Source organism: Xylocopa sonorina, chromosome 13 (assembly GCF_050948175.1).
Source record: "Xylocopa sonorina isolate GNS202 chromosome 13, iyXylSono1_principal, whole genome shotgun sequence".
Classification (NCBI taxonomy): Eukaryota; Metazoa; Arthropoda; class Insecta; order Hymenoptera; family Apidae; genus Xylocopa; species Xylocopa sonorina.
In genome coordinates, this window is record NC_135205.1 from 1,102,088 (window position 1) to 1,129,312 (window position 27,225).

General features: G+C 30.8%; 3 protein-coding genes across 9 annotated transcripts in view; 1 reads left to right on the top strand and 2 right to left on the bottom strand.

Annotated features, from left to right (window-relative positions):
- Nucleotides 1-9,681, bottom strand: part of LOC143430107 (solute carrier family 35 member F3) — a 124,118-nt gene extending 114,437 nt beyond the window's left edge. Inside the window, exons 1-2 of one of the 4 annotated variants that reach the window (XM_076906097.1) lie at nucleotides 9,505-9,681; nucleotides 1,822-1,973 (exon numbers count right to left, since the gene is read on the bottom strand). In XM_076906097.1, coding sequence (XP_076762212.1) covers nucleotides 1,822-1,960 — 139 coding nt within the window. In that variant the 5' untranslated portion in view covers nucleotides 1,961-1,973; nucleotides 9,505-9,681. Of the gene's footprint in view, nucleotides 1-1,821; nucleotides 1,991-6,515; nucleotides 6,603-9,504 lie in introns of those variants that run through there. The other 3 variants (XM_076906098.1, XM_076906096.1, XM_076906100.1) reach the window with 3 other exon arrangements.
- Nucleotides 1-27,225, top strand: part of LOC143430111 (mitochondrial import inner membrane translocase subunit Tim21) — a 391,485-nt gene that overhangs the window by 240,598 nt on the left and 123,662 nt on the right. The gene's annotated exons all lie outside the window — the stretch shown is intronic.
- Nucleotides 19,264-27,225, bottom strand: part of LOC143430147 (uncharacterized) — a 34,744-nt gene continuing 26,782 nt past the window's right edge. For 2 of the 3 annotated variants that reach the window (XM_076906153.1, XM_076906152.1), the window contains 2 exons: nucleotides 23,741-23,859; nucleotides 19,264-19,475 (listed from right to left, as the gene is read on the bottom strand). In XM_076906153.1, coding sequence (XP_076762268.1) covers nucleotides 19,470-19,475; nucleotides 23,741-23,859 — 125 coding nt within the window. In that variant the 3' untranslated portion in view covers nucleotides 19,264-19,469. Of the gene's footprint in view, nucleotides 19,476-23,674; nucleotides 23,860-27,225 lie in introns of those variants that run through there. The other variant, XM_076906151.1, reaches the window with a different exon arrangement.

The following is a 27,225-nucleotide window of genomic DNA, read 5'->3' on the forward strand; positions in this document are numbered from 1 at the left end:
GCTGAATCAGACAGCTACATAACTCAATTCAATCAGCCCCAAAACATTAGGTGGTCCTTCGAAACATCAAACAGCACCTAGTGCAATATTCGAAGTACGCGTAATCAGCCGACATGTACTTAACAAGGACTCTGTTGAAGAGGACTAGTGGCTGATCGTGACGAAATTTTAGAAAAAATAGGAGGGAACAAAACCAAAGTTTGAAACTTTCTCTTCGGATAATTAATTTAATAATTTCCCAAATCTTAATAAAAAACCTTTTGGTACCATATATACACACGTCGTTGAACTATTCGACGATCGTCGTACACTCAAGACGATTGCATCAGTAGGATCTTGAGAGAGACAGCGTTCTATAGATAGTATTGAAAATATTTTATTAATATCGAAAATGAAAAGGCGTAAGAAGTTGTGGAAAATAAAAATAATTTGATGGCTTAGTATCTTTTAGGCGTGTTTATTACTTCGCAACCTGGAGGTTTGTACAAGAATGGCTTCTTAGGCCGTTCGTGCTAGCCTCGAGGATACCCCTAACGCCATGGCCCATCCGAATCCGTTCAGGCAAGTCCCCGAGGACGGGCTTAGCTGCAGGGAAATGTAGATGGCCCTCGTGGACCGCTCGTGCACCCTGTTACCCGATATTTCTTGCAAAAGTATCTGAAGTTTAAATCTTGGATATTACCTTCGTTATACTTGGATATTACCTTCGTTAAACTCACTGTTACCTCCACTCTCAAATTTCATATCAAACAACCACGTATTGTACGTTCATCTGATGGATAATTTTTGTATCAAATATATCCACCAAAAAAGTGTTAATCGAATAAAGATTAATTGATATGAGTCTCCGAATAGCAAATAAAGTTAAAATATGTATGTTTCGTTTGAACCTACTACTACCTGAATAACTTCTTATTTAGAGAATATTCTGCTCTATTATGCACACATACACTATATTATTCTTAATAAATTATGTATACGGTATAAATATGTTACACGTTACGTAGCGTGTTCATATTTATACATATAGTATAAAATATTATATTTTATTATCATTTATTTCTAGTATAATTGGAAATACGGTGAGTTTTTAAACGATGTTATTTATATAAGCAAAATTCCCATTTCAGTGTAAAAAAATCTTTCGATTTAATCGAAATTATATGTATAGCAAAATTAGGAAACAACATGAAATTGGCCAAAGCACTTTCACAAAAATAGGAAGTCAGAAAAGAGATTGCAATAGGATCAGTGGTTAAATAATAGAGCCCACGTTGTCTTTACCACGAGGATTCGTAGAATAAATCCCTCTTAGACCGTTCGTATTAGCCTCAAGGACGAGCCCCTCTATCACGACCATGATTTCGACCATGATTCGAATGCTTAGGCAAGGCCCCAAGGGGTGCTGTGAAAAAATACATATGACCCCCTTCGGCTGCTCATGCACCTCCTTGTATTTAATCTATATGTAATATTTCTTACAGGAATATTAATCATTGCTACAATGATGTTCATGTATGAATGAAAAGACACAAACTATTTACAGCTTGAAAAGTTGAACAATTTTTTTAACTTTCCTCTATTTCAAACTGAAATATAAAATATACTTCACTCTGATAATTATTATAATATAATATTAAATCATTACTACTTGTAATTATCTTAAAATTGTATAAGAGTTAGCATACGCATTGCTTATATAATATTACATGTTGTATACATACTTATAAGAATAATCTGTCATTCGTTAATCCAATTATTAGGATCAAATACAATAGTGTGAATATATGTTCGTAAAAATGATGAATAACACGGACTTACCAGAATTGTCATGGGACACTTGACCAGTATTGTTTTGAGATCCATGATTCTGCTGATTATCTCCAATGATAATATTTGGACTATGAGTGTGCTGGGGATGAAATATTGTTGAAATATCTCCGACTCCTCTGCTGCCCATGCTTAAGTTTGTTCTTTAAAACATACAATACTAAGTTTTATTAGAAAATTACACAAAAGGAATTAATTTACATTAAACTCCGAACATTACTTATTAATACGGAAATAAGTAAAATTTCAATTAGACATCAATATCCGGGCCATCCTTTATGTAATGATAAAACTCATATCCGCGTTTAACAAATTTTATATAAACTTAATTATAGAAGCTGTTTGTTTTGTGTTTTCTAATAGCTGTATATTCAAATTCAGCTGGTATATTTGCAAGATACGTATTTAGTTCCAATACATTGTTTAAATAAATAATCTAAACTTATAATTTGTCACATCCATGCAAGGATTGCATCAAAATTGAGTACGTGTTTCGCAGAATCACATCTGCTAAGTTCATCGGTACTAGTTTAAGTAATTGTAGAAAGCGATTGTATCAATTCACCAAAAATTTTCCTATTTATCCTGCAGTTGTGATAATTACAAATGATCAATCTGTAAGTAGAAAATAATAATAATAAATAGTACTTTACAAATTATAAAATAATTTCATAAAATTTGCCGGACACGAATATCAGTTCTCTCATACAAGTTTAATGCGTGATAACACATTATCCTACAAGCATATATGTGCAACTGTAATGATTATGAAAAAGAATGTCTTTTATTATCGGTCATTTTCTAATGCTATTGAATTTATTATATCATTTGTATATATATGCAAAAAAAGGAAAAGTTCAATCGAAACGGCACGTATAATAATAACCAACTTGGTAAAATTAAAGAACGGTTAATTTTTGACCGAAAAATTGTTTACATTTTGGCAGCTCTAACCGTGTGAAAAATATAATAATAATAATCGTCAAAATGTATATACGTTTAATTGAAGGAAAAGACAAATGTTACAAATAATGGTATAAATTCAATTATACCAAGGATAATTTATAACGTAATGATAATATATATTTTAATTTATTTATTTATTTCACTTTGTAATGCATGGAGATTGTAAAAAGATGTCTACTATTTTGATATCTATATATTCATAAGAGAAATTTGTGTGTACATGTACAGACAAGATATGTAACTTAAACTTAACATCTGACATATCTCGCTTATATTTGATAATACCAAAAAATGTTTCAAAGTTATATGGTTTTCAGAAGGACAGAATTTACTTTTTTCGTTCGGCTCACAGAGATACATTAAAAACTTTCCAAGTATATAAAATGATTTATAAATATATTTCTTCCTACTACCAATATTATGCATTTATAATTACAAATTGAAGGCTTGTTATCCTGACTTAAGTATATTAAAATAAATTTTGAAAAGGTCGGTAAAAGGATAATACAAGTGAATAGTTTGCAATTTGAAATATAACTTCGAATTTCACGTACTTTTCTTATTGTTAATACTTTTTTGTATTTCTAGTCGTACAAGCATTGTGCTCTTGACAATGTTTAGAAGTGTCAAAAATATTTATTGGAAAAATGGAATGTGAAAAGAAAAACTTTTTAATTTCAAAAATTGCAGACCGTATAAAGAAAGGCCGAGAAGTTATTCATAATAAAATTTGTTAAAAATTGCAAATAATTACAAAATAAAGAATAATAGTGAATGTTCCATTACTCGTGTTTTACATCACGTTAAATTGACTGAAAAGTTTGAATTGAAATTAATTCTCGACACATTACTCGTATTATATATTTCAGCCAATATTAAGTGATAAATGCTATACGACGAAGGCGGAAGCAGAAACTAGTCTTAACATTGAAACGTAAAGAGCATCGTCTCAGCTTGGTAAAACTACGTATAGTTCAAGAAAAGAAAAAATGAAACAGAATTTTATTAAAAACAAGAATAAAGAGAGAGAAGAAAGTACTATAATTTGGGTAAATATTGGCTACGACGGAAAGATTGATATATCAATTCGTTGAAAGTCGAATAAATTTTATTGTTTACCATAATTTAATACAAAAATAAATTAAAAAGTACATGATATACCATACCAGGGTATTCTGTTCCAAATATCGCAAGCAATTATTTTCCAAATTATAGTTAGAAAAAATATTTTACGAATAAACTGATCCTTATTTTAAATGGAAACAGGGGAGGTGAGAATATCTTTTAGTGGTCATAAATCTTCTCTAAATGGTCGCGCTTTCGAGATTTCAAGATGACTTTTTTTTATATGGAGCTGTATATTTATCATTGATCCCTTCATAACATTTAAAAATTTCTAGCTGTATAACGAAGGTAATTCCTTTAGGTTTTGATAAGTTCGTCTAGTAATTGACTATGCACATGCCTATGCAAATAAAAGCACAACAGTGCAGGTAAAAAAACCGAACGAAACGAAACGAAACGAAACGAAACGAAACGAAACGAAATGAAAAAGATTGCCTTGAAATCTCAGAAGCATGTCCACCTAAAAAATATATTTGTGATCATTATGAAACATCCTCCCCTGTAACAAATTACGTTTTATTTGAAAACATTTTTTGAAACTTTAAATAGGGCATTCTGTATATTTCTGGCAATATTTAAGTGTAGTTTATGAAGCAAAAACTGTGAAATAAATATTTTTTCATTTGTAAATATCCAACTTCTGAACAGCGTTTGCTAATTTGAGTATCATTGAGAATTGTTGAGATCCTTTTGTTCGAATAGTATAAAAGAAATTTTTAATTTCAAGACATCAAGGCTGTAGAAAATAATAAAGTAATTGCAAAATTATATCTACGAATTTTATATCTATACCCAGACAACCAGCGATTGTAGCGCCAATGACACCGGGTGGAACTCTAAGCACTGTGCTAGCACGGTGCTGCCTCTCAGTTCTCGTAACAGCACAGGGCTAGCACTGGAGCGACACTGCGTGTCACGGCACTATCAAAGCACGGCGATATAGCACAAGGGCGACACAGCGTGCCAATGACACTATCAGCTCACCATAGTGACACGCGTGCCAGTGGCGTGAGCTAATATATACCAATGAAGAAGCTGTTTGCATAAAAATTATAAACGAATATTAAAAATGACTAAACTAAGCAATTTATTTATTTCGATTCGAAAATAGATACACTGACACGAAAGAAAGATATAAAAACTTCTTTTTATTATTTTCTATAAACTATAACTTAATACAACGATTTTTTCAGAAAAGTCGTTAATTACTTTATCGTAAAAATACATACACTTATCTTATAAATATTTTTTTCAACTCATCGTTAAAAATTCATGTAACAAAGGCATATTTTATATTTAATAATCCTTACAAACGATAAAACCATTTACCATAAGAATATATGTACCAAAGGAAAACAAATAATTACGTTAAATATTTTCACCTGAAAATTGTGATACGCTAGTAAAGTAAACGTAACTTAATTAGTTCAACATTTTCTAAGTAAATGTATCATTTATTACATTTCCTTAAACAATATGCTGCCATCGTATTTAATACTCTCTATTGACATGAATTTTCCTGACGAATTGAAAAAATATATATGGCTCTCTCAGTAACTATAAATGTTGGCAAACAACTACCAAAACGTCTGTCAGTACTCGTATGCGGATATCTAAACTCTGACGTATTTAATTTGTACGGAATAACAGGTGGTTTCCCATTAACAAATGTGACGCCTACGCCAATGCAGAAAAAATTTTTGAATGGAACGATGACACGCGTGTCACGCTGGTGCTGGCGCAGTGTCATTCGCACGCGTGCTACGCTGGTGACTAGAACGTGCTGCCACTGCATGCCGGCATTTTAGCTAACAAATACGGATGCAGATGACTACGGATCTGCTAACACTCCTCGGAAGTGTCGCTACAGTGCCGGTATGGTGTCGCCACCATCTTATCTTGTGTTGTCCGGGTAGATATATAAGTAGCAACACGTTGTCTTCGTTGTACACACATTTGTCTAAGTAATACGTTTACATGTATGCAATTATTCATTTTACACTTTTATCAGTTATGACTTAAAACTAGACTTTTAAGCGTCATTTTCTTCGTTTTTAACCTATTTGGATATCTTCTGAAACATATCTAATTTTTTTTACTCATATTTTTTTAACTTTATCTTTTATACTATGCTGCTTACGTTTGTTATTGTAACCCTTTAAATATTTTCTCTTTATTTAATTTTTACAAAATGATTGCCAAATTTTTTAACAACAATTGGAAAATGATATACCAACACTTGTTCTCATTATAGAAAACGGGACTTGCTTGTTGCAAACTCCGTCTTTTTTAATCTTCATAATCCTGAAAAATTATGATAGAAACACGTGACCAGATAGATGATTAGGTACATGGTAGGAGTACAAGTACGCCAAATCAGCAGCTATTATATCCATATGTTGCATCCTTCACAAAATTCGTGAGACAATTACTATTTACGCAAAACTTTTCAAACAATCAATTTGAAGCTGATCTACCCTGTAATTCACATAATTCGAAAGTAATACAATAATTTCATCTATTTCCATTTTCGTCTGTTTTCATCTATTATCGTTGCCAAAAAAATAAACCAGACAACGCTTAAAGATACCTACATATCCACGTTGCTCTCAGTCCAACTCATCCTCAGTATCTTCCTCTCTTTTTCCTCAAACCAACAATCCAATCATACTTTGATCATGATATTGCAAGTATTAGTTTTAACCGTGTCTCTGAAGGGGCAGAAGAAAGGTAGCACTAAATAACAAATCAACTCAAAAAGCCTCGGAATACATTTTATATAAAATAATCCTATGGTACACCATACAGCTGTCTCTAGATATAAAAAAAAAAATAATCCCAAAGTGTATAGACAAGCAGCTGCTGATTACCAGGAAGCACATCCAAAAGTACATAGACAAGCAGTTAGCAATTACCAGTATACACATGCACAGAAAAGCAAGTTAAAGCACTTTCAAGTATCAAGGTTGTCTACGTTGAAACAGAATCATCCAAAGGCCACAATGGCCGCTTCACCGCTCCGTTAGCTAAAGAAATTGCATTTCAATTGTAAGTCAATAATTTGAAGAATGGGACATAATCCATTATGCAAGTCACATATTAGAAAATCACAATAGTCATATGACGCATCGCAATCTCTGTTCTTAATCAAGTTGCTGATTGTACATCATAGTTAAGGTATTGATAACTCTTACAACAGTCAACTACAAAAAAAGTCCCAATTCAGACAGATCACTTTAGAATGAAAGATGACTAGCAAACTGGTGGTTGAACTATAATATGGTCTGACTGAAAAGTGACACGAGTAATCACTTGTGTTCCTGCAGGACCATTTGCGGACTACTTTTCAACGATCACAACTAAGAAATCTTCTGCGCTTTGAAAACAATTGTGTGTGATCGCTTGGCTTAAAACATCTTTAGAAATTTCCTGGAAAGGTTTTGAAAAATATAAGCAGATGGTCTAGAATTGTATTCGGGACTCTCCCATCATATAAACATTTTAATTTTACTGTATCTTGACCACGTTTATCATAAATGAACAATTTACTTTTCTTCATTACCATATTTCATAATATGATACCTCATTGACCACAACTATAACTGTCTTAGTATGCAATAAGTGATGATTAAAAATAAATATACCAAAATGATATACCAAATGATAGAAACAAATGAAGCTCTTTTAAGGATCAAAGGTAAATGAAATATTGCATTGCTGTAAGCCAAAAATTTGACAGCACTAGGTCTCTGAAATATTTTCAACTATCGTCACAATACCACCATTATTAGTTTATCGGTTTCTCCCCTGTTATCATTTGATATGCTCCTACCCTACATTGTCTCGTATGACTGCAAATATACTAACGTGTTCATCTACATACACAACAATTATAACATATACATAGATACATGAGTAGGTATGTCGAGAATTGCTAATGAGTGGAGAAAGATGCCCTATTCGATTTGTGAACTGCAAATTGCCCGGATCTACCTCAAAGGATTTCGCACTATTCATTGCAGAGCACTAAATTTGTCTTGATTCTATAGAAAAACATATCACATTAAATTTGTCCCTTTCAAAACTATTCAACCTTCACCTGAAACATTTCTTTACATCATAAAGAAAGTACAAGGTTATATAATTAGATGATATATCTTATTATAATTTAAAGAAATGCAATAATGATAATGTTTTTTGTATTAATACATTTTTTTTTATCTACTCCCAGTTTTATTAACAATGATTGTATATATTATAAAATCAACTACTGTTATCGCTCAAAGAAAATAAAAGAGAACATTATTCAAATAGAACAAATATTAAAAGATATGTGATAGTAAACTACATTAAATCTTGTAGTTTTAATAATATCATGTTGTAGAAGAAAGTATTCGTGTTACAAACTGTTAGAACTTTGATTAAATGAGAAAACTTTGATACTAAAGTGTGTTAAATTCATTATTTAACTACTAATGATGAGTGAATTATATGTGTATTCATATCATTTTTAAACTGTTTCGCATATTAAAATACTTTATCTCAAATCTTCTAAATAATTCTTAAAACATTTTATCTGCAGCGTTTAATAGTTAGTATATTAATAATACATTTACTATAGTTGTCATTACAAGTCATTACAAAACAATATCTAAGTTTTTTACTTAGCATTAACAACCAAAAATGATAGAAAAAAATAAGCTTATAATGTTTTCTTTTTCAAATTTTCTGGATGTATGAAAGTTAATTAAGACAATTTAAAGAAAAATAATATTTATTACGTTAAATAAGTTTTATGCTATACAATATCAGCAAAATACCTTGTTACAAAAAAAGATAACGTAATAGAAATATTAATCCAAGAAATTTCTATAATACTAGATCTATTTTTTAAGAACAAAATTTATAATATAGTAACGTTCTATATTATTGTTCTTATTGCCAAACACATATAAATATATACAAAATAAATAACTCGTATATTAGCAGTAAAAATCCTCGGAATTTGTCTTTTCTTAAATAAACTTAACATTAATTAGTGCACATTGTTTAATTTAATAAAACCTTTGCTAATTTTTCTTCCTTTTAAATATATAGTGTTACAATAAAAGATAACCTATTCTTAATAATTGTAAGATTTTGAAATTTGTCATTAACAACATAATATTAATGTTTGCATTCAAGATTAATAAACTTTGTTAATGAAGCAATGGTTCAATTAATATATAATGTATATTTAAATGTATAATTACATTAAAGACTTACTATTAGTATATAATATTAAATTCAAGAAATGTACAAAATAATATAGTTCGAAGCAACATTTATTAATTTATAAATTAAATGTAGGAATTCGTTAACAATCGTTTCGAATTTATTGATGTTGATGAAAAAATTCGAAAAATATTTACATTAAAAAGCAAGTAAAAAGATAATTACATTTTTTATATTTTATTTCAATAGAATGTACAATATCTTCCAACTGAATTCTATGTTCTGCTTGAAAAGAAGGGAATTATCACCTTTTAAGAAATCTAATAATTTTTAGTTATGAAAAATATGTATAGTCAAATTTAAACATACCTTCTTTCATTTTTCGTTTGAGATTATAACATGCTTTTGATACACATCCATCGTTCACGATACATTGAACCGTTGTTTATTGCATATTACACACACTGTTATTTTATGTCCACGATAATTGTATCAGAAGATCGTTACATACACTCTTTATTCTACCATCAGTTCTTTAGAATAGTATGTATACATTTCATGGCTGCCTAATTAACAATTTATATTTAAGAATGAAATAATCAGTAGAATATTTGTATTTCACTGTTAGGTACAGATTGTTGCTTTCTCGACTCTAAACACAATATATATAATCATTGCGACACAATAAAATAAACGATTTGAATTTCGTGATTGTTTGATTGTAATCAATTACAATATTATTATAAAATCCAAATTGCTATAACTTCTAATGCACATTCAACACAGACTTCATTAACGATTTTCAAGTAAGCACTTGCACACATAGGTTTAGGTATGCTACGTCACGCTATTGATTACTAGTAAACTTCATACTCCCCCTCGTTTGGAACATTTTAGTTGCGTCTGCGCCTCATACGCTACTTACCTATTTTATTCGCATTTAAGAATCCACTCAAATATACAAAGCCCGTTTCAATCATATTATGTTTACATATATTTATATACATATTTTTCCTAGGAAGGGGGAGAAAGGGAGAATTTATATTATAATTTATTAGAATTTATATATATAAATTTTATTAAAATTACTTTAAAAAATAGTTTCTATCGGACTCGGAATTGGAACGATTCAATGTATAAACTAAAAATTTTTAAATTACATTTCACACAATTACATTTTATATTCTATTACAGTGCCTATGTTTTTATGAAAAAATAATATGCATTAATAACAATAATAATATATTAATATTACATTTTTTAAAAAAGAATATTTCGTAAGTTAAAAGAAATGAAAACAATGTCTAATCAATACCAAAATTAAAATTCGGAACTTCGGTTATTGAAACCTAGATTACTAAACATCAACTCCGTGGTTTAGATTATTTATTATAATATACAACAGTTATTAACACTGTATGTACTCAAATACAAATATAATTCAATTACGTCTTAATTTACTGATTGTCATAATAGCAATTACGTATCATGTATAAATATAAAAATATATGATATCAAATGTAAATTTCAGCTACATTTTTATTAAAGATCGATCGTTTGATGCTTAAGATGAAGTACATCTGTTCTTCTCGAACACTAATTTTATAAGTGAAACTTATAAGAGAAATTAGGTATAAACTTTGAAAATTAAGTACTTGTACGCATTGTTATGATTAAGGAAGAGAAGAGAGGATAAGTTTGTAGAAAATTCCCCAGACAACACACGATAGGATGGTGCCGACACCGTGCCGGCACTGTGGCGACACTTCCGGGGGGGGGGGTGTCAGCAGATCCTTAGTCATCTGTGACCGCACTCGTTAACTAAAATGCCGGCACGCGGTGCCAGCACGTTCTAGTCACCAGCGTAACACGCGTGCGAATGGCACTGCGCCAGCACCAGCGTGACGCGCGTGTCATCGTTCCATTCAAACATTTTTTCTGCATTGGCGTAAGCGTCACATTAGTTAATGGGGAACCCGTTTTTTCATACAAATTAAATCCGTCAGAGTTCAGATGTCCACATACGAGTACTGACAGGCGTTTTGCTAGTTCTTTGCCAACATTTATAGTTACTGAGAGAGCTATATATATTTTTTTCAATTCGTCAGAAAGATTCATGCCAATAGAGAGTATTACATACGATGGCAGCATATTGTTTAAGGAAATGTAATAAATGATACATTTATTTATAAAATGTTGAACCAATTAAGTTACGTTTACTTTACTAGCGTATCACAATTTTCAGGTGAAAATATTGAACGTAATTATTTGTTTTCCTTTGGTACATATATTCTTGTCGTACATGGTTTTATCGTTTGTAAGGATTATTAAATATAAAATATACCTTTGTTACATGAATTTTTAACGAAGAGTTGAAAAAAATATTTATAAAATAAGTATATGTATTTTTAGGATAAAGTAATTAACGACTTTTATAAAAAAAATCGCAGTATTGAGTATTATAGTTTATAGAAAATAATAAAAAGTAGTTAGTGTATCTATTTTCGATTCGAAATAAATAAACTGCTTGGTTTAGTCATTTTTAATATTCGTTTATCATTTTTATGGAAACAGCTTCTCCATTAGTAAATATCAGCCTACGCCACTACCACGCGTGCCACTATGGTGAGCTGATAGTGTCATTGCCACGGCGATGTAGTCCCTGGGCTATATCGCGTTGCTTTGATAGTGCCGTGACACGCGTGTCGCCCCAGTGCTAGCCATGTGCCGTTACGTGACTGAGTGGCAGCACCGTGCTAGCACAGTGCTTCGTTCCACCCGGTGTCACTGGCGTGCCAACCGCTGGTTGTCTGGGTCTATATGTTAATTTATACTAATTCCTAAAGTAAGAAATAAAGATTAAACTACTTAATTATTTTGATTTTCACACGTACATACAATCTTACAAAAATGAAAAGATGTATTCTCTATTTTTAGATGAATTTTATTTCATACGTTTTTCAAACTCCTGAATTTTTTATCTCATTCGAAGAACAAAGATTCGCAAATATGCCAACCTCTAGAGTAGCGGTTGCCAACCCAACGCTCGCAAGCTACCAGTGGCTCGCAGCGATAATTTTTTGATTGTACATATAAATAATATTGTATAAATAAGGTTGTACAAACCATTAACCTTTCAGTCAACTTTTTATAACGAGTCACTTACCGATTTTAACTTCGGAAGTAGTTCACGCACATATTAAGGTTGGAAGCCGCTTCTTTCTGTTCTAGAGGTTAAATAATAGTAACTTAATTGCTGGGGACTAAATCTGCAACACTGTTACGTTGCAGTTGGCGGTATTACGTTATAATTAACAAATAACTCATATGGAAAATAATCTAAGTTATATTCTTGTCTACTTGTGCTGTACAGCTTAGAGTATCGCTTTTCTTCCATAACTTCTTTCTCTGCTGTGGAGGTGGAAGCGACGGTCGTTGCGTTATCGTGGAATCCGCGTGAGAAGAACAGAAGAAGGCTTGTAGCTACGTGCGATTTCAAATCAAGACGAATCATTTTGATGCGACGTAAACGAAACTGTGTGACCCTTCTTAATCCCGAAGACAAACCCAAACAGTTCTCAAGCATAATGTTGTCCGCCTAAAATTATCTTCGCTATTTTATTCAGATAGTATGTCTTAACAACACGCGTAATAAATTTTAATTTTGAATTTTGCTCTTCGATATTGGACAAATATAACTACAACGAGCCTTCGACTTTCGCACACATTTAATTCCTAAAAGTGCGCGAATGTTGAATGTTCGAAAGTAGAGGGATGTAAAAAAATATGCAAGACTAATGCAAAACTTATGCACGTCCTAATGCAAGACTGAAACTGTTTTCACCTCTTGATCGGAACAATATTCTAGCAAAGTATACAATAATGCAACTCTCTGTTGGCAACTCCGATATCAGCGTGCAAAAAAATGGAGTACGCATGATTGCGCATGCCCGAAATAGTATGCTATTTCGTAACACCATCTGAACTTCTGACTCACTTGCATTTTTCTACTCTCTTTCTGTCTGCCGGACTTATTTTCATATTCAGTTAATAAAAATATAATAAAAATAATAAGTATATTGTTTCTAATACACTGAAAAATAAGGAAAGAAAGCGAAAGTTGAAAAAAATATAAAATACATATGTTATTATGACTATAAAAATGTAAAAACATAAATATTATATAAGATAAACAACAAGAGAAAATGTAATGAAAAATACAAGATGTATATTTTATTGCAAAATTTATTTTAAAGTTATTTTATATACATCTAATACTTCTATATATAAACATATCAGTAACATACTACTGTCCTAGCACAGTGCTTTGTTCCACCCGGTGTCACTAGCGTACCAATCGCTTTGTCTGGGATTATTCATTTCCTTGTATTCTGCATTGTTGCATTGCAAGTTTTCTAAAAGAGCCTTAGGTTAAACTGAAAATCCATATCGATTATCGCAGTTCGATAGGAATAAAATTAGAGATATGGTATCCGAGTTATGGCAATTAAATATAGTAGTACTCGTTCGGAAGCAAAACCGGGAAATACGCATTATAGAGCGTTAAACCGGGAAACAAAGGTCACGAAGTTTCCGTTACCGATCATCGACCAGCTCAGTAATCTGGAGTTATTCCAGTTGATGAGCACACAAGTACTTAAGGACTTGGTCCTCGTTGCGTACATCAACGATATGTTGATGATTTCATCGGATATGTTAGAAGAAGCGTTTGAACTGAACTGGAGGATGTCTTGAAAACCCTGCGAGCGAACAATCTTACATTGAATTGGGAAACCTCTAGGCCGCGAGATTTCAGGGAAAGGATTACGTCCAAGAACTCGCAAGGTTGAAGCCGTATATTTAATGGCCACCAAGCCATCCCAAGAACGTAAAGCAAGTGCGGCCGTTGTTTCAGAATCAAACTCAGAATGGATAGTAACCGATTAGTAGTGTAAAATTGAAGATTAAAATTTGTTGAAAATTTCAAAGTAGCCTAATTCTGATTCCATATTTACAAATCAAATTATTAACACGATTCGTGAGTATTAAATTAGGATTGGGTTAAATCTTAATATACTTCTTAACAAAAATAACAAAAGTTTGTTAGACCTTAGAAGCGCACACACATGTTAGATATGTATGTATTCGATCTTCGAGGTGAATTTATACTTTTTTACTTTGTATGTGCACCGCGGATAATTTGTTTACGGTAACATGTATAGGGAAAAATTACCGAACATATTCCAATATCATCAAAAATGGAGAGGTGATCCTTATCTACGTAATAGCCAAAAAAGATTATTTCAATATTTTCTAAATATGTCGAACTTTTTCTTACACACGTAATCACAGATATATATTATACTATTACTCGCCTATAATTCGTGCGTTACTAGATGTGTATTTTACCTGTTAACAAAGAAAAACGTCTCGGATTCCTGTAACTTTTTAGGGTGACAAAGAAGACCGTCAAATTTCTGCACCTGTTGCTCTAACTCAGCCCTGAAGCGCGCCTACCGCCTAGAGCCCTGGAAAACCAATTAAGGAAGAGCATCATCGATGCGAAGGAGCACGATCCTTCGTTGTCGGACAAGCCTGTTATCCGATATTCCTTACACTCCTTTGAAATAAAAAGCCGAATTTTATTTGGTTTTGACGGATGCAAATTCTCCCTTCTTTCGTCACTCGACTCAGAGATCTATTTAGATTTCGGCTTCGTAATGTGCCAATAACCACTTGCGTATCTCGAAATACTGCAATATCTGAGAAGAATACGAGGCAGATGGATAATTGGGAAGATTTTCCAAAATTCAAGATAAGTAAGATGCGGTAGTACAATATAAAAAGGGGTCTTTCAAGTATCCCAACTTACCTCATAGCACGTGAAAACTAATTCCCATTTATAGAATATTTGATTCTGTTCAGACACGACCAAATTAGTGTTAAATATCAAACAGATCTTTCAAGTATGCCACTTTGCACGTGAACGTTAATGACGAGCGAATAGTTAAGTGTGGAATACGGAAAGTATAATAGAATTGTTGAAAACGGAAAATACGACTTTATTTGCCTTAGAAAAATTTATGTGAGTGTAGTGTGTTTGCCTCGAGCAGACGCTTATAATAATTTTCATAGCCTAATGCCCTTTTTTGACTAGCGATAGAAATTCGCAGGTAGAAATTCAGCCCTGTGTGACGCACGAGGATAATAAACTTAAGGAGCATCTCCACTATAACAATGAAATATAATATTCGAACATTTAGTCAGTGGGAAGATATTATTATAATTTATAATATTTTTCATTTCAAGTTGCTCGATGCTAGGTATAATAAGGAAAAGTGTATATTGGCCGTGTTAATGAATGCTAATATAGAGTAAACCATAATTATTAATTTTACGCTGTAACAGCTTCGGAGTTTTAAGGTACTGAGAAATAAAGTTATACAAGTAAGTAGAAAATATTTTATTTTATATTTTTCTGAAATAAGAATTGATTTGATTCAAGTGGTATATCAATCAAATAAATATCAGTGAACTTGCTTCATATTTTAATACTTATATGTTTGTATTCCTTTTATATCTAAATAATTTAATGCCTACATACTATATTGTAAAGAAATGTAAGTACAAGTATACAGTTATACAAATTGTACAGTCATACGCAATAATAAGAATGTCTTACGTAGCAAATTAAAGATGGATAAAAATTTATATTAGATTTGCAGTAGAACGGTCATACCTATAGATCTAATCAAATTTTATATACATATATAACACAAAAATATAACAAGTGCTAACATGAGTATGCACGTGCAATCTTTATTTTTAACGAATTACGTGAACAAATTGTATAATTATAAAATTCCATCTGTATTTACTACGATAACTAAAATTAGACAAAAAAAAAAAAGGAAAATCAAACATTTTAACAGTAGCTATTAAATTTACAGATTTATTATTGCTTTATTGTAGAATAACACTCAGAAATTAAATTTACGACAGGATTATAGCACTTTTTACGAAACAATACTCGTATCGTGATAGCTTTATTTGTTGTTAAATTATAAACACACTTAAAAATTATTCATATGAACAAGGAACAAAAAGTCAGGAAATACAAACTAAAGTATCAAATAATATTTTAGAATTATCAGATGTCCGTTATACACTACAATTTATCTATTGGTAAATTTGAAGAATTGTTCGGGTTATTCTACAATAAGTATAATGCTTATCATTAATGAGACTGTAAAAATCTTACTGCGTATCACACTTTGTATCATAAATTTGTATCAACAATAGCAAATCTTTTGAGTTTTTTATATTTATAACAATAATTTCTCGACCATTTAACTCTTGGAGTTGGTATCTAGTGCATATGCATAGAAGCATATAAATGAAACAATATAGGAAATATAGTTTGACTGACACAAAGCTGCTTTAATATGCTGCTCTTGTTAATGTAAAATATGCATTGAAAGTTATGACCAATGTCATGTAAATCATAACACGCGCATAATATGATTTAAGTTATTGCTTTATCAATATTGAAATTCAATGCGATATTTTAAGGTTTTACAATATCTGTGGTATCAAAATATTTAAAAAAAGAATGTCATATATAAATATAGTTACATAATATCCATTTTCTATATATTTATTTTTTTATTGAATTAAAAACGACACTTACACCTTCATAGATGCTACGAAATATGTTGTTTCATGTATCAAATACGATTTACGATAATGGATCTGAATTTACGTTTATAATTATATTCACCGTTAAACGAGTATTTATAACGTGTGGTAGTAATGTACATTCGATATGTATTTCATATATGGTACACATAAAGACAGAAACTATGGTTGTAATAATAAAAATTAATTATTTAATCAAATCTTAATCGTTATAATGTAAAATACATGAAGAGGACTCCACGAGATCCTCTTTCAATGATATAGTAGAGAGTCTAACGAAAAGGCTGAATAAATGTTGTTATACTAAATAACTTTAATTCTAAAAAGTTGTTTAACCCCAGTAATTGAATCATAATACTATTGGAATTACGTATATATATATGGGTGGGACAGCAACTATTAGCACTTGAGATATCTTCGAAATTATAAGCTTCACAGAAATTTTTGCTCGTATAAAATTGCACATTACAAAGGGGCCCATCTGTTGACGAAAATAGTTTTTTTGTAAATGGTGATATGTCGGACATTTGAAGGTCACCTTCATCGTTTTAAATGAAGCGGTATGTTTTTTTCTTCCGTAATACGATAGAGCATCTTAAAACGAGTTCAATGACCTATAATACATAAAATCATTGAAGGTTCATAGAAATGCCCTTCAAGCGGTGTTTATCTACACTGAAGTCAACGGTAAACATTATGCATTCCTCTACTGTTTAAAATACATATTTTTCATTTACTACCAAAATCGTAAGTATTATCGCCATTTTCTACTTTCTATGACCTTCAATGGCTTCATGTTACAGATCGTTAAACTCGTTTTAAGATGCTCTATCGTATTACGGAAGAAAGAGCATACCGACCCATTTAAAAAAGATGAAAGTGACCTCAAATGTCCGGCATACCTCCACTTACAAAAAACTGTTTCCGCCAACGGGTATCCCCCTTCGTACTGTGCAATTTTATATCAGTATATATTTCTGTGAAACTTATAGTTTTGAAGATATCTCAGGTGCTAATAGTTACTGCCCCATCCTGTATATATAATTCCAATAGTAACCCTAAATACATGCACAAAAACACCTTTCACAACTATTTAAATGACAATAATATGCACTAGGTATTACATAATTCAAATATTAAATAACAGGTAAACAGAAAATATATTAGAGTACATTGCATACCTTAGTCATTTAAAAAAATTTGTGTCTGTTATTTTCCAACTACATTGCGTAAAAAATATATTTCAATAAAATCACTCTTCAGTTGCTATAGGTCATTTATATAGTGTATTCAGTCCCTTATATAATAATAATAATAATAATAATAATAATAATAATAATAATAATAATAATAATAATAGTAATAATAATAATAATAATAATAAGAAGAATAAGAAGAAGAAGAAGAAGAAGAAGAAGAAGAATAGTAATAGTAATAGTAATAGTAATAGTAATAGCAATAGTAATAGCAATAGCAATAGCAATAGTAATAGTAATAGTAATAGTAATAATAATAGTAGTAATAGTAATAGTAATAGTAATAGTAATAGCAATAGCAATAGTAATAGCAATAGCAATAGTAATAGTAATAGTAATAGTAATAGTAATAATAATAGTAATAATAATAGTAATAGTAATAGTAATAGTAATAGTAATAGTAATAGTAATAGTAATAGTATGATGATGATGATGATGATGATGATGATGATGATGATGGTAATGGTGACGATGGAGATGATGGTAATAATGACAATGATAATAGTTAATCATTAATCATTAATCATTAATCGTTAATCATTAATCGTTAATCGTTAATTGTTAATCGTTAATCATTAATCATTAATCATTAATCATTAATAGTAACACTGATGATGATCACGATCATAATACTAATACTAATACTAATACTAATACTAATACTAATACTAATACTAATACTAATACTAATACTAATACTAATACTAATACTAATACTAATACTAATACTAATACTAATACTAATACTAATACTAATACTAATACTAATACTAATACTAATACTAATACTAATACTAATACTAATACTAATACTAATACTAATAATACTAATAATAATAATAATAATAATAATAATAATAATAATAGAATTTACATGATGTACAACAACTTATCTCTCATTCTTATCACACTCCTATTAACAATATTTTTATGTACAATTGATTAATTCATTTATACAGAATTATTTAATATTAATATATTTAGGTTTACAAAAGGTGACTTTGGGATTATTAATGATGCTTATTTATTAAATGAGTGACTGATGCAAATTATTTACAACTATTTTAACACAACAAATGATTTATAATCACATGTAATTAACTATCTACCATAACGCTTAACAATAGGTATTTAGATACAATAATACATAAAAGGGTGTTTTAAAATATTGATATTGTCTTCTAAAAGAATGTTTTCTTTTTTTATATTAGGTCACACGTCAAATAAAACAGATAATTCTTCTACACGAGTGCAATTTTTCATATAATTAAACTTTTAATAGATCTTATCTTCGTATGCTGATAATGAAATAGGAGGAGGTAAGATGAACAGCTACGCACTCTTCATATAAATATGCAATCAGGAGAACACACGTTTACCCTAGTCCTAAACAAAACAACAAAAATACGTTTATCGATGTTTAATAAAAATGTATTCTATTAAATCTACAATATAATATAAGTGTTCATTTTGTGTTTCATCTTAGAATGCGTAAAGTTTTAGTAAAAATAAATTTAACCGTATCTTTCTTCTTGTTACGTCTAAAAATGGTTAAAGCGTTTGGCATGGTGTAGGTGCGCGCATATGTATATGCAGAATGAACTATGGCAAAGAGTATTACGAGCTGTTTTACTTTTCTGATTTTAGTATAATATGTAATCTTCGGGAATTGGAAGATTCTATTAGCACTATGATAAACAATATTAGAATATAAGAATTCTCGAGTGTCCCATTATTCAAATATCCTTGAAACTTATCCCGAGAGAAGTACAATTCTTTATGTTACTCTGTATCCCCTTCCTATACTTAAGGAAAATTCTGCAAATTGTAACATTTACACTATCCCTACAATTAGTACATAACGAATTTTCCTATATAACATTCAGTTACAGTCGTCTGAATGTTCCCCTTATGATAGATACGTCGAAAAATGTCCGAAATATCAGCTTGCCACGTGGCGAGTTTCAATTTCAATGAAAAACAAGCCGTTAGCATAGTTGGAAGATCAACGGGAGTCTTTACAAGTCCCGTATTATCACAGTGATTGGTTATTTTCAGGGACTTGAAAAAACAGCTTTCAACACTCCATCCGACTTACTTGATGTACGCGCGCGCTCCTACGCTTTGTAATGTGATGTAAATTATATGGTGTAATATTTATTAGTTTATCAAAAAAAAAAAAAAAAAAAAAAAAACCTATTTGAAGTTGTACGATTGCAGATTGCATTTTTAGTATAGTTATATAATTTACATTCGTTTCAAGAAAGTGTGTTAAATATTTTTCTATATGAGGTATGACAATTCAATTTTCGGTCAGCCTACGTAATGTCAGATGCAATGACGACGCTTGTTATTTTGTTTGCACATGTTTGAATTAGATAGCACACTGTTGCTGAATAATAAAAAGTTACTTAAAATCCAGCGTTGGTGAATTTTTAAAAAAGTATAGAATAAAATTTCAATTCAAATCAAATTTAAAAGTTCACTGAATACGTGTGTAATTACGTAGCAAGATGTGATTAACTTACATGGTTGTAATTCCTCGTGTTTGTAAACAATGCCGGTGTAATATTTAATACATTTAGATTTAATCGATCACTAGATTCAAGGCAAAAGAAAAAGGTACGCTGTCAACTGTCTATTTTATTATTTCAATTACAGAACTGATGAACTTGATTGTCTCACTGCCGCATGGATATCTCTGTACTTGACTGGTCTAATTACAGATGCATGAATTCACGCTAAGGTGTTTTCATTTTTTGTATAACTGTACACATGTGTGTAAGATCTGAATGCTCTGTTATTACCAGTAACGTATACCGAGTCTGATCAATTCTAACGGGGCGTGTGATATTAAACACAGAAATGCTCGGGCTGCAAGCCAGAAAATAGTATGTTGGCAAATAATAAAACACCGATGAATTTTAATATGTGTCGGAAAATTGATAATCATTCAAACTCGTACTACCAGCTTTCTGGCCCGAGCATGCATAGTGTCTCGCACACCGCGGTTAGAAGCGACGAAATTCGGTGCGCACTAGCGATGACTAGCGAACGCGTGTTTCGGTGCGTATCTCGTCGAACTTTTCACGAGGCGAGTGTCTATTGTCTCGAGATCGTTTCTATATATACCGTACTAGATCGTTGAATTCGGCTATAATTCTGTGCAGTTGAAAATATTATACGGGGTGGGGCAGTAACTATTAACACCTGAGATATTTCTGAAACTTTAAGTGTCAAAGAAATATTTGCTAATATAAAATTGCACAGTACGAAGGGGGCCATCCGTTGACGAAAATAGTTTTATTGTAAGTGGAGGTATGTCGGACATTTGAAGGTCACCTTCATTTTTTCAAATGGATCGGTATGTTTTTTCTTCTGTATTACGATAGAGCATCTTAAAACGAGTTCAACGACCTATAATACATAAGGCCATTGAAAATTACAGAAAGTAAGGAAAGGCGATAATACTTACGGTTTTGGTAGTAAATGAAACATACGTATAATAATATAATATAAATATATACCGTATAAATATAAAATACTGTAAACAGTAGAGAAATGCGTAATGTTTACCGTTTATTTCAGTGTGAATAAACACTGCTTGAAGTGCATTTTAATAGTATTATAAAGATTAGTACCGATAAATCGGTATGTCTGTTCCGACTGACGACGAGCAGCAATAAACGTGGGATCTTCGACAACTGAATGTATGACGCGATGTTCACGACAACAGTATCAGTTTTACATTGGATATTTTGCTAAAAGAGTTACCTTTACTTACACGATAAACCATGTGGTATCAACATGATGGATGTCCAGCACATTATTCATTGATTGCGCGAAGGGATGTGAATAAAATATTTCGAAATCATTGCCAGCTCATTCACCAGACATAACACCTCCAGATTTCTTTCTGTGGGGAACACTGAAAGAGAAACTGTACAAAAAAGTAACAACTACACCTTACGACATATTATTATTTACCAATTATTACAGCCTGTGCGTCAATAAGTTCTGACAGCGATGGTCATCATTTCGAACACCTACTATAAACGCATGCTTCATTTACTACCGCAACCGTAAGTATTATCACCTTTCTTTGCTTTCTATGACCTTCAATGGCCTTATCTATTATAGGTCATTGAACTCGTTTTAAGATGCTCTATCGTAATACGGAAGCAAAAACATACTGATCTATTTAAAAAAATGAAGGTGACCTTTAAATGTCCGACATACCTCCACTAACAAAAAAACTATTTTCGCCAACGGATGTCCCCCTTCGTACTGTGCAATTTTTATATCAGCAAATATTTCTGTGACACTTATAGTTTCGAAGATATCTCAGGTGCTAATAGTAACTGCCCCACCCTGTATATGTATGGTCCACATATTAAAAGTGAAGGTGACCTTGACCTGGTTATTCCGAAAAAATTGTTTGAAAATTTTTAATACGCTAACATTTAGTGAAAACATTTCTCGACAGATGATTGAAATTGCTTGAAAAAATGTAGATTACAATGTTTATTAATACACTTTCCACAGTTTATTGCATCTCGGAAATTAAATCATCATACCTTATATTTATTTTATTCCCATATACATTTTATTCATACATGATGTAATTGATAATGTCTAAAAAATTGGACGATATTTGAAAATCATTTACATACATCTTGTGTACGTCGGTGATGCAGCATTTTTAATATAATGAACGTTGAATTCAGATATAATATATATGGGAAAAAAGTCGATGATTTCTCTCGATGATGGTTTTGGAACGTGTCACTTGAAAAACATATTTAACGCATACTACACACTGAGAACGTTCATTCTTAAAATTAATAATAATTTTGACGCAAGTGTAAAAAATGTCTATAGTAAATTCTCCAAAGATATTAAATTTCAACATGTACAAATATCGTTTAAATATTCCGAATAATTCTTTTTTTAATTGTTTAACAAAAAAATAGAAATGCGTTTGTGTAAAAAAAATTAAGTAAACAAATAAATAAATACAAAATTAAAAAATCTTAGGCCGCTTAGATAAATCAGTAGAAATAGAAATTATTTTTTTATTATTCTACATTATATTATATTTAAATTATTTCAATATCGTGCGACCGATAACAACGAAATATTGTCATTTGTATTATATATGTAATTATACAATAGTATAATAATTCATTTACGAAGATTAGCACCTTTATCATCAGTGTTATAAAAAATACGATATGGACCTCTATATTTGAATGGTTCATTAAAATAATCTCATATGAATGATTCTCATCGTTACGACGCAATGAATTGTATCGATTTGTTATTTTTAATATGTGTAAAACATGTAGATTTAATGATTGATTAACTTATTTTTCATATGTATTTCAAGCTTCTAGCGCAATAGTTTGGCATATTTAAGTTATTCGATGAAATTGCATACATTTTACAGAAAATCAAAAATACTAATATATATTTATATATTGTAGTAGAAACTTAAACATTTGAAATGTTACAATATCAAGATTATAGATAAATATTATGATACCTAAAAGAATTTGAATATGTCAGTTATGTACATTTGATAAGTTATAACTGTTATACTATAAAATCTGATCAATATCTGTTACAGTAAAATTGATTTTATAGTTTACCTTGCGACCCTGCCTTTTAGACGTTTTTCGTGAAACTTTTGACTCCCTGGCCTCTTGCAATTGTTTATTGAGTCCCAGTCTAAAACGCACGGGCATCTTTGAATCGAGAGTGCTTTCGTCTGTAAACAACGATATTAGGTATTTATTTGAAACATATACAAAATGAAAAGGAGTGAGATTTAACGAATAGCATGTCTATGTTCGTTGGTTTGCATTTTTCGATTCATTTATTATTCTGTATACTGACACGTATACGTAAAATAGAAAAATGTAATATTTCCGCGTAGGTAGTGTCGGAAGATCAAGAAATTCCACTTTTTGGGATACAAGAAAATCATTTTTCCCAGAACAATAACGTACACATATCTATATAATAATTTACGTTAAAGTTGATTTCCCTAGTTATTAAATTCGGACTGTGCGCGTATGCCTGTATGGCATTTCGGTGAAATTTTGAGAGGTAAATCTCGAGATCAAAAAACGACATTCTGTAAAATATACTGAATGCCTCCAAATGTATGCGTCTTCGATAGAAGATTGTTATTCCCAAACAATGTTTATTGAAAAATTCTACTCTAGGTATATAGATATACATACATAACTAGTGTATGACAAACAAACCGTAAAAGATAAGAATGTAAAGCTACATTATTTTCTAACATTCATATTATTGGCCAAACGTATTCACTAGTATTCACTAATGGTGTGTAAAACAAAACGAACACGTAAATAATTACATTTTCATTTGCTCTATTATGGTAATACTGTTATTTATTATAATTTTATTTATTATTATTTGCCTTATATTTGAAGCATATTTTACCATTCTATACGGTATTGCTTATGCGACTTTATTACAATTGGTAGAAATCATATTTATCTGAACTCTCTGCGACAGTGTTGCCGGCACACATAGTCGATCGCGAAAATATTTGATCACTAATATAGTTATGTTTTAACAAAACAGTTTCTAAGTCAGTTAATACACTAACCCCTAAAAATTAAAATTAACAACTAATTCTGAAATTAGAAAAAAAAGTCGACACTATAATAAGTAAAGCGCTTAGGAATGAAGGGACAAATGTTTGTTTAAAATTAATATTTTTGATGAAAGTGCTCTTTTTCTTCTACCACATAATTACTGTAACCGTTTGGGTATGCTGAAACTAGTTTTTCTATATTTTTCAAACGCAGATTGACATTGTCAATTGACAGTTATACAGAAAAGTCAGAATTGCGAAAAGATGTAGAAAAATATGTGATAAAAAGGATAGGTGTTAAAAAGTCAAGTATAAAAAAGTATCAAAATAGAAGCAACTAATTTACAGAATGCATAAATGATGAAATTGTGAAGACCAGAAAAATCTAAGGTTTTTGTTGACGTATGCATTTTTTCCATAAAAAAGTAAAATAAGGGGGATAAAACTCTCTCGAATGAAAAATGGTGTGAAAAAAGTCTTTTATACGTCTTGTAATGTTTGGAGAACTAATTAAGTTTAGAAAAACTGAAACTTTTATTAAATACAAATTTTTCAAACGATCCAATATTTTTCTTACTATTCTATTATTGTTTTTTTTTCGCATCGTTATAATTATTGTTTACCGATGAGATTTTTGAAACAACTTCGAAAATATCAATTGCGATACTTGTGTCCCTCGGAAATTGCTCTGAGTTAAATATTCCTTGCTCTGTAACGAACAGAGAAGTGAATCACGCAAATGGTATTCAATTTGATTATGCTCGCCGCCCTCCTACCATCCCCATCACCAAAATCTGTTACACATTAAAAATATCACATTAGTGCCAAAGAAGGCAGCTTGTAACATTTTATGTGGATCACTCTGTACATTTGTGTGTATTTCAATTAGATTATTAAATTATACAAGATAAATTAAATAGAATATTTTAGTTCGATGGCTTATATTTACAGTGACTCGCGAGAGTATTTCAACACTTACCATGAAATACTTCAATAATTATAATACATAATATTGTAATATAATAAATAGTAATAAGTAATAACATAAATTATAATATATATTATAATACATATATTATACAACACTTACTGAAATATTATTAACGTAGTAAGAAGGCATGACTTTTTAGATTATATTGGTAAAGATTCGTACAAATCGAAATATACAGGGTGACCCGTAACTGATGGTACGAAAATATAGAATAACAATTTTTTATTTGAGGCTTTGTTCTCGAGAAAATCGACTTTGAATTTTTGTCGGCTACAGGTACACTTGATCATGTCGCAATATAGCGCTCTTCTCACTGTAGATCATTGTTTCGATTGAAGTTATGTTGATAAAACAGTTGCAATATCACGGAAATGTTTTCCTAGCTGCGAGAGATTTCTTGCACTCGCATTACCAAGGTTGGATTGGTCGTGCTAGAACAATAGAAGAGAAGCTAATTGCAGCCTTCCATACATTAAAACAACCGAATACCTTGGAAAGCGTTCTTTTTTTTAATTAGAAATTAAAAATTTTAATTAGAAAAGCAGAATTATGTTTTGAGCAGAATGGCCAGCATTTTCAACAATTTCTGTAAGAATAAACTTTTTTTCAAACACTCTGTTTAATTACCTGTTCGTAATTTACGTGTGTCATCGAGACAGCGATTTACAGTGCGATCCATTAGAACGAGACGTGATCAAGTGCACCCGTACCCGGCGAAAATTCAATGTCGATTTTCTCGAAAACAAAGCCTCAATTGAAAAATTGTTGTTCTATATTTTCGACTTATTTTTTCATCTAGAATTAGCCCCCTTTCGGTTGTACCACCAGATACAGATCGCACTGTATACACGATAGATATGTATTATTTTGCATAAGCATAGAGATTGCTAAAGCCAAACACGGTTTTCAGGACACTAAATGTAAATATTAATTGCTGTTAGTCGTCATCGTACATACATTTGTCAGTTACAGTCTAGCATTGATGGTGAAATATTACAGTATTGATCATGTATCCTAAAACATCTTCCTGAATTTTCTGAAAGTGAGAAAAAATTAATTGTCAAGTGACATATAAGAAATTAAGTTTCGGTAAAGAATGTGAAACATGGGGATGGTTCAGCTATGATATCAGGGTGTATAGAAAAATTTTAAGGAAAGTGCAGGAAAATTGCGTATACACACTATTAGAAGACTATTACTATCTTTATGTTTATACGAAATAATACATATCTGTCATGTATATGTTTCGATTTGTTCGAACCTTTACCAATATAATGTAAAGAGTCATGTCTTCTTACTATGTTAATAATATTTTAAAGTAATTATTCAAGTATTTCATGGTAAGTGTTCAAATACTTTCGTGAGTCACTGTATTTATTTACTTTATAAAGACTACTTTTGTGCTTTTATGCGATTTCTAATTCATCTAGGCTTGTGTAGAAACATTTTGATCAGGGCGAACGATTACCGAGATCACTGAAGCTCGTACCGTTGCAATCATTTTTTCGAAGAAA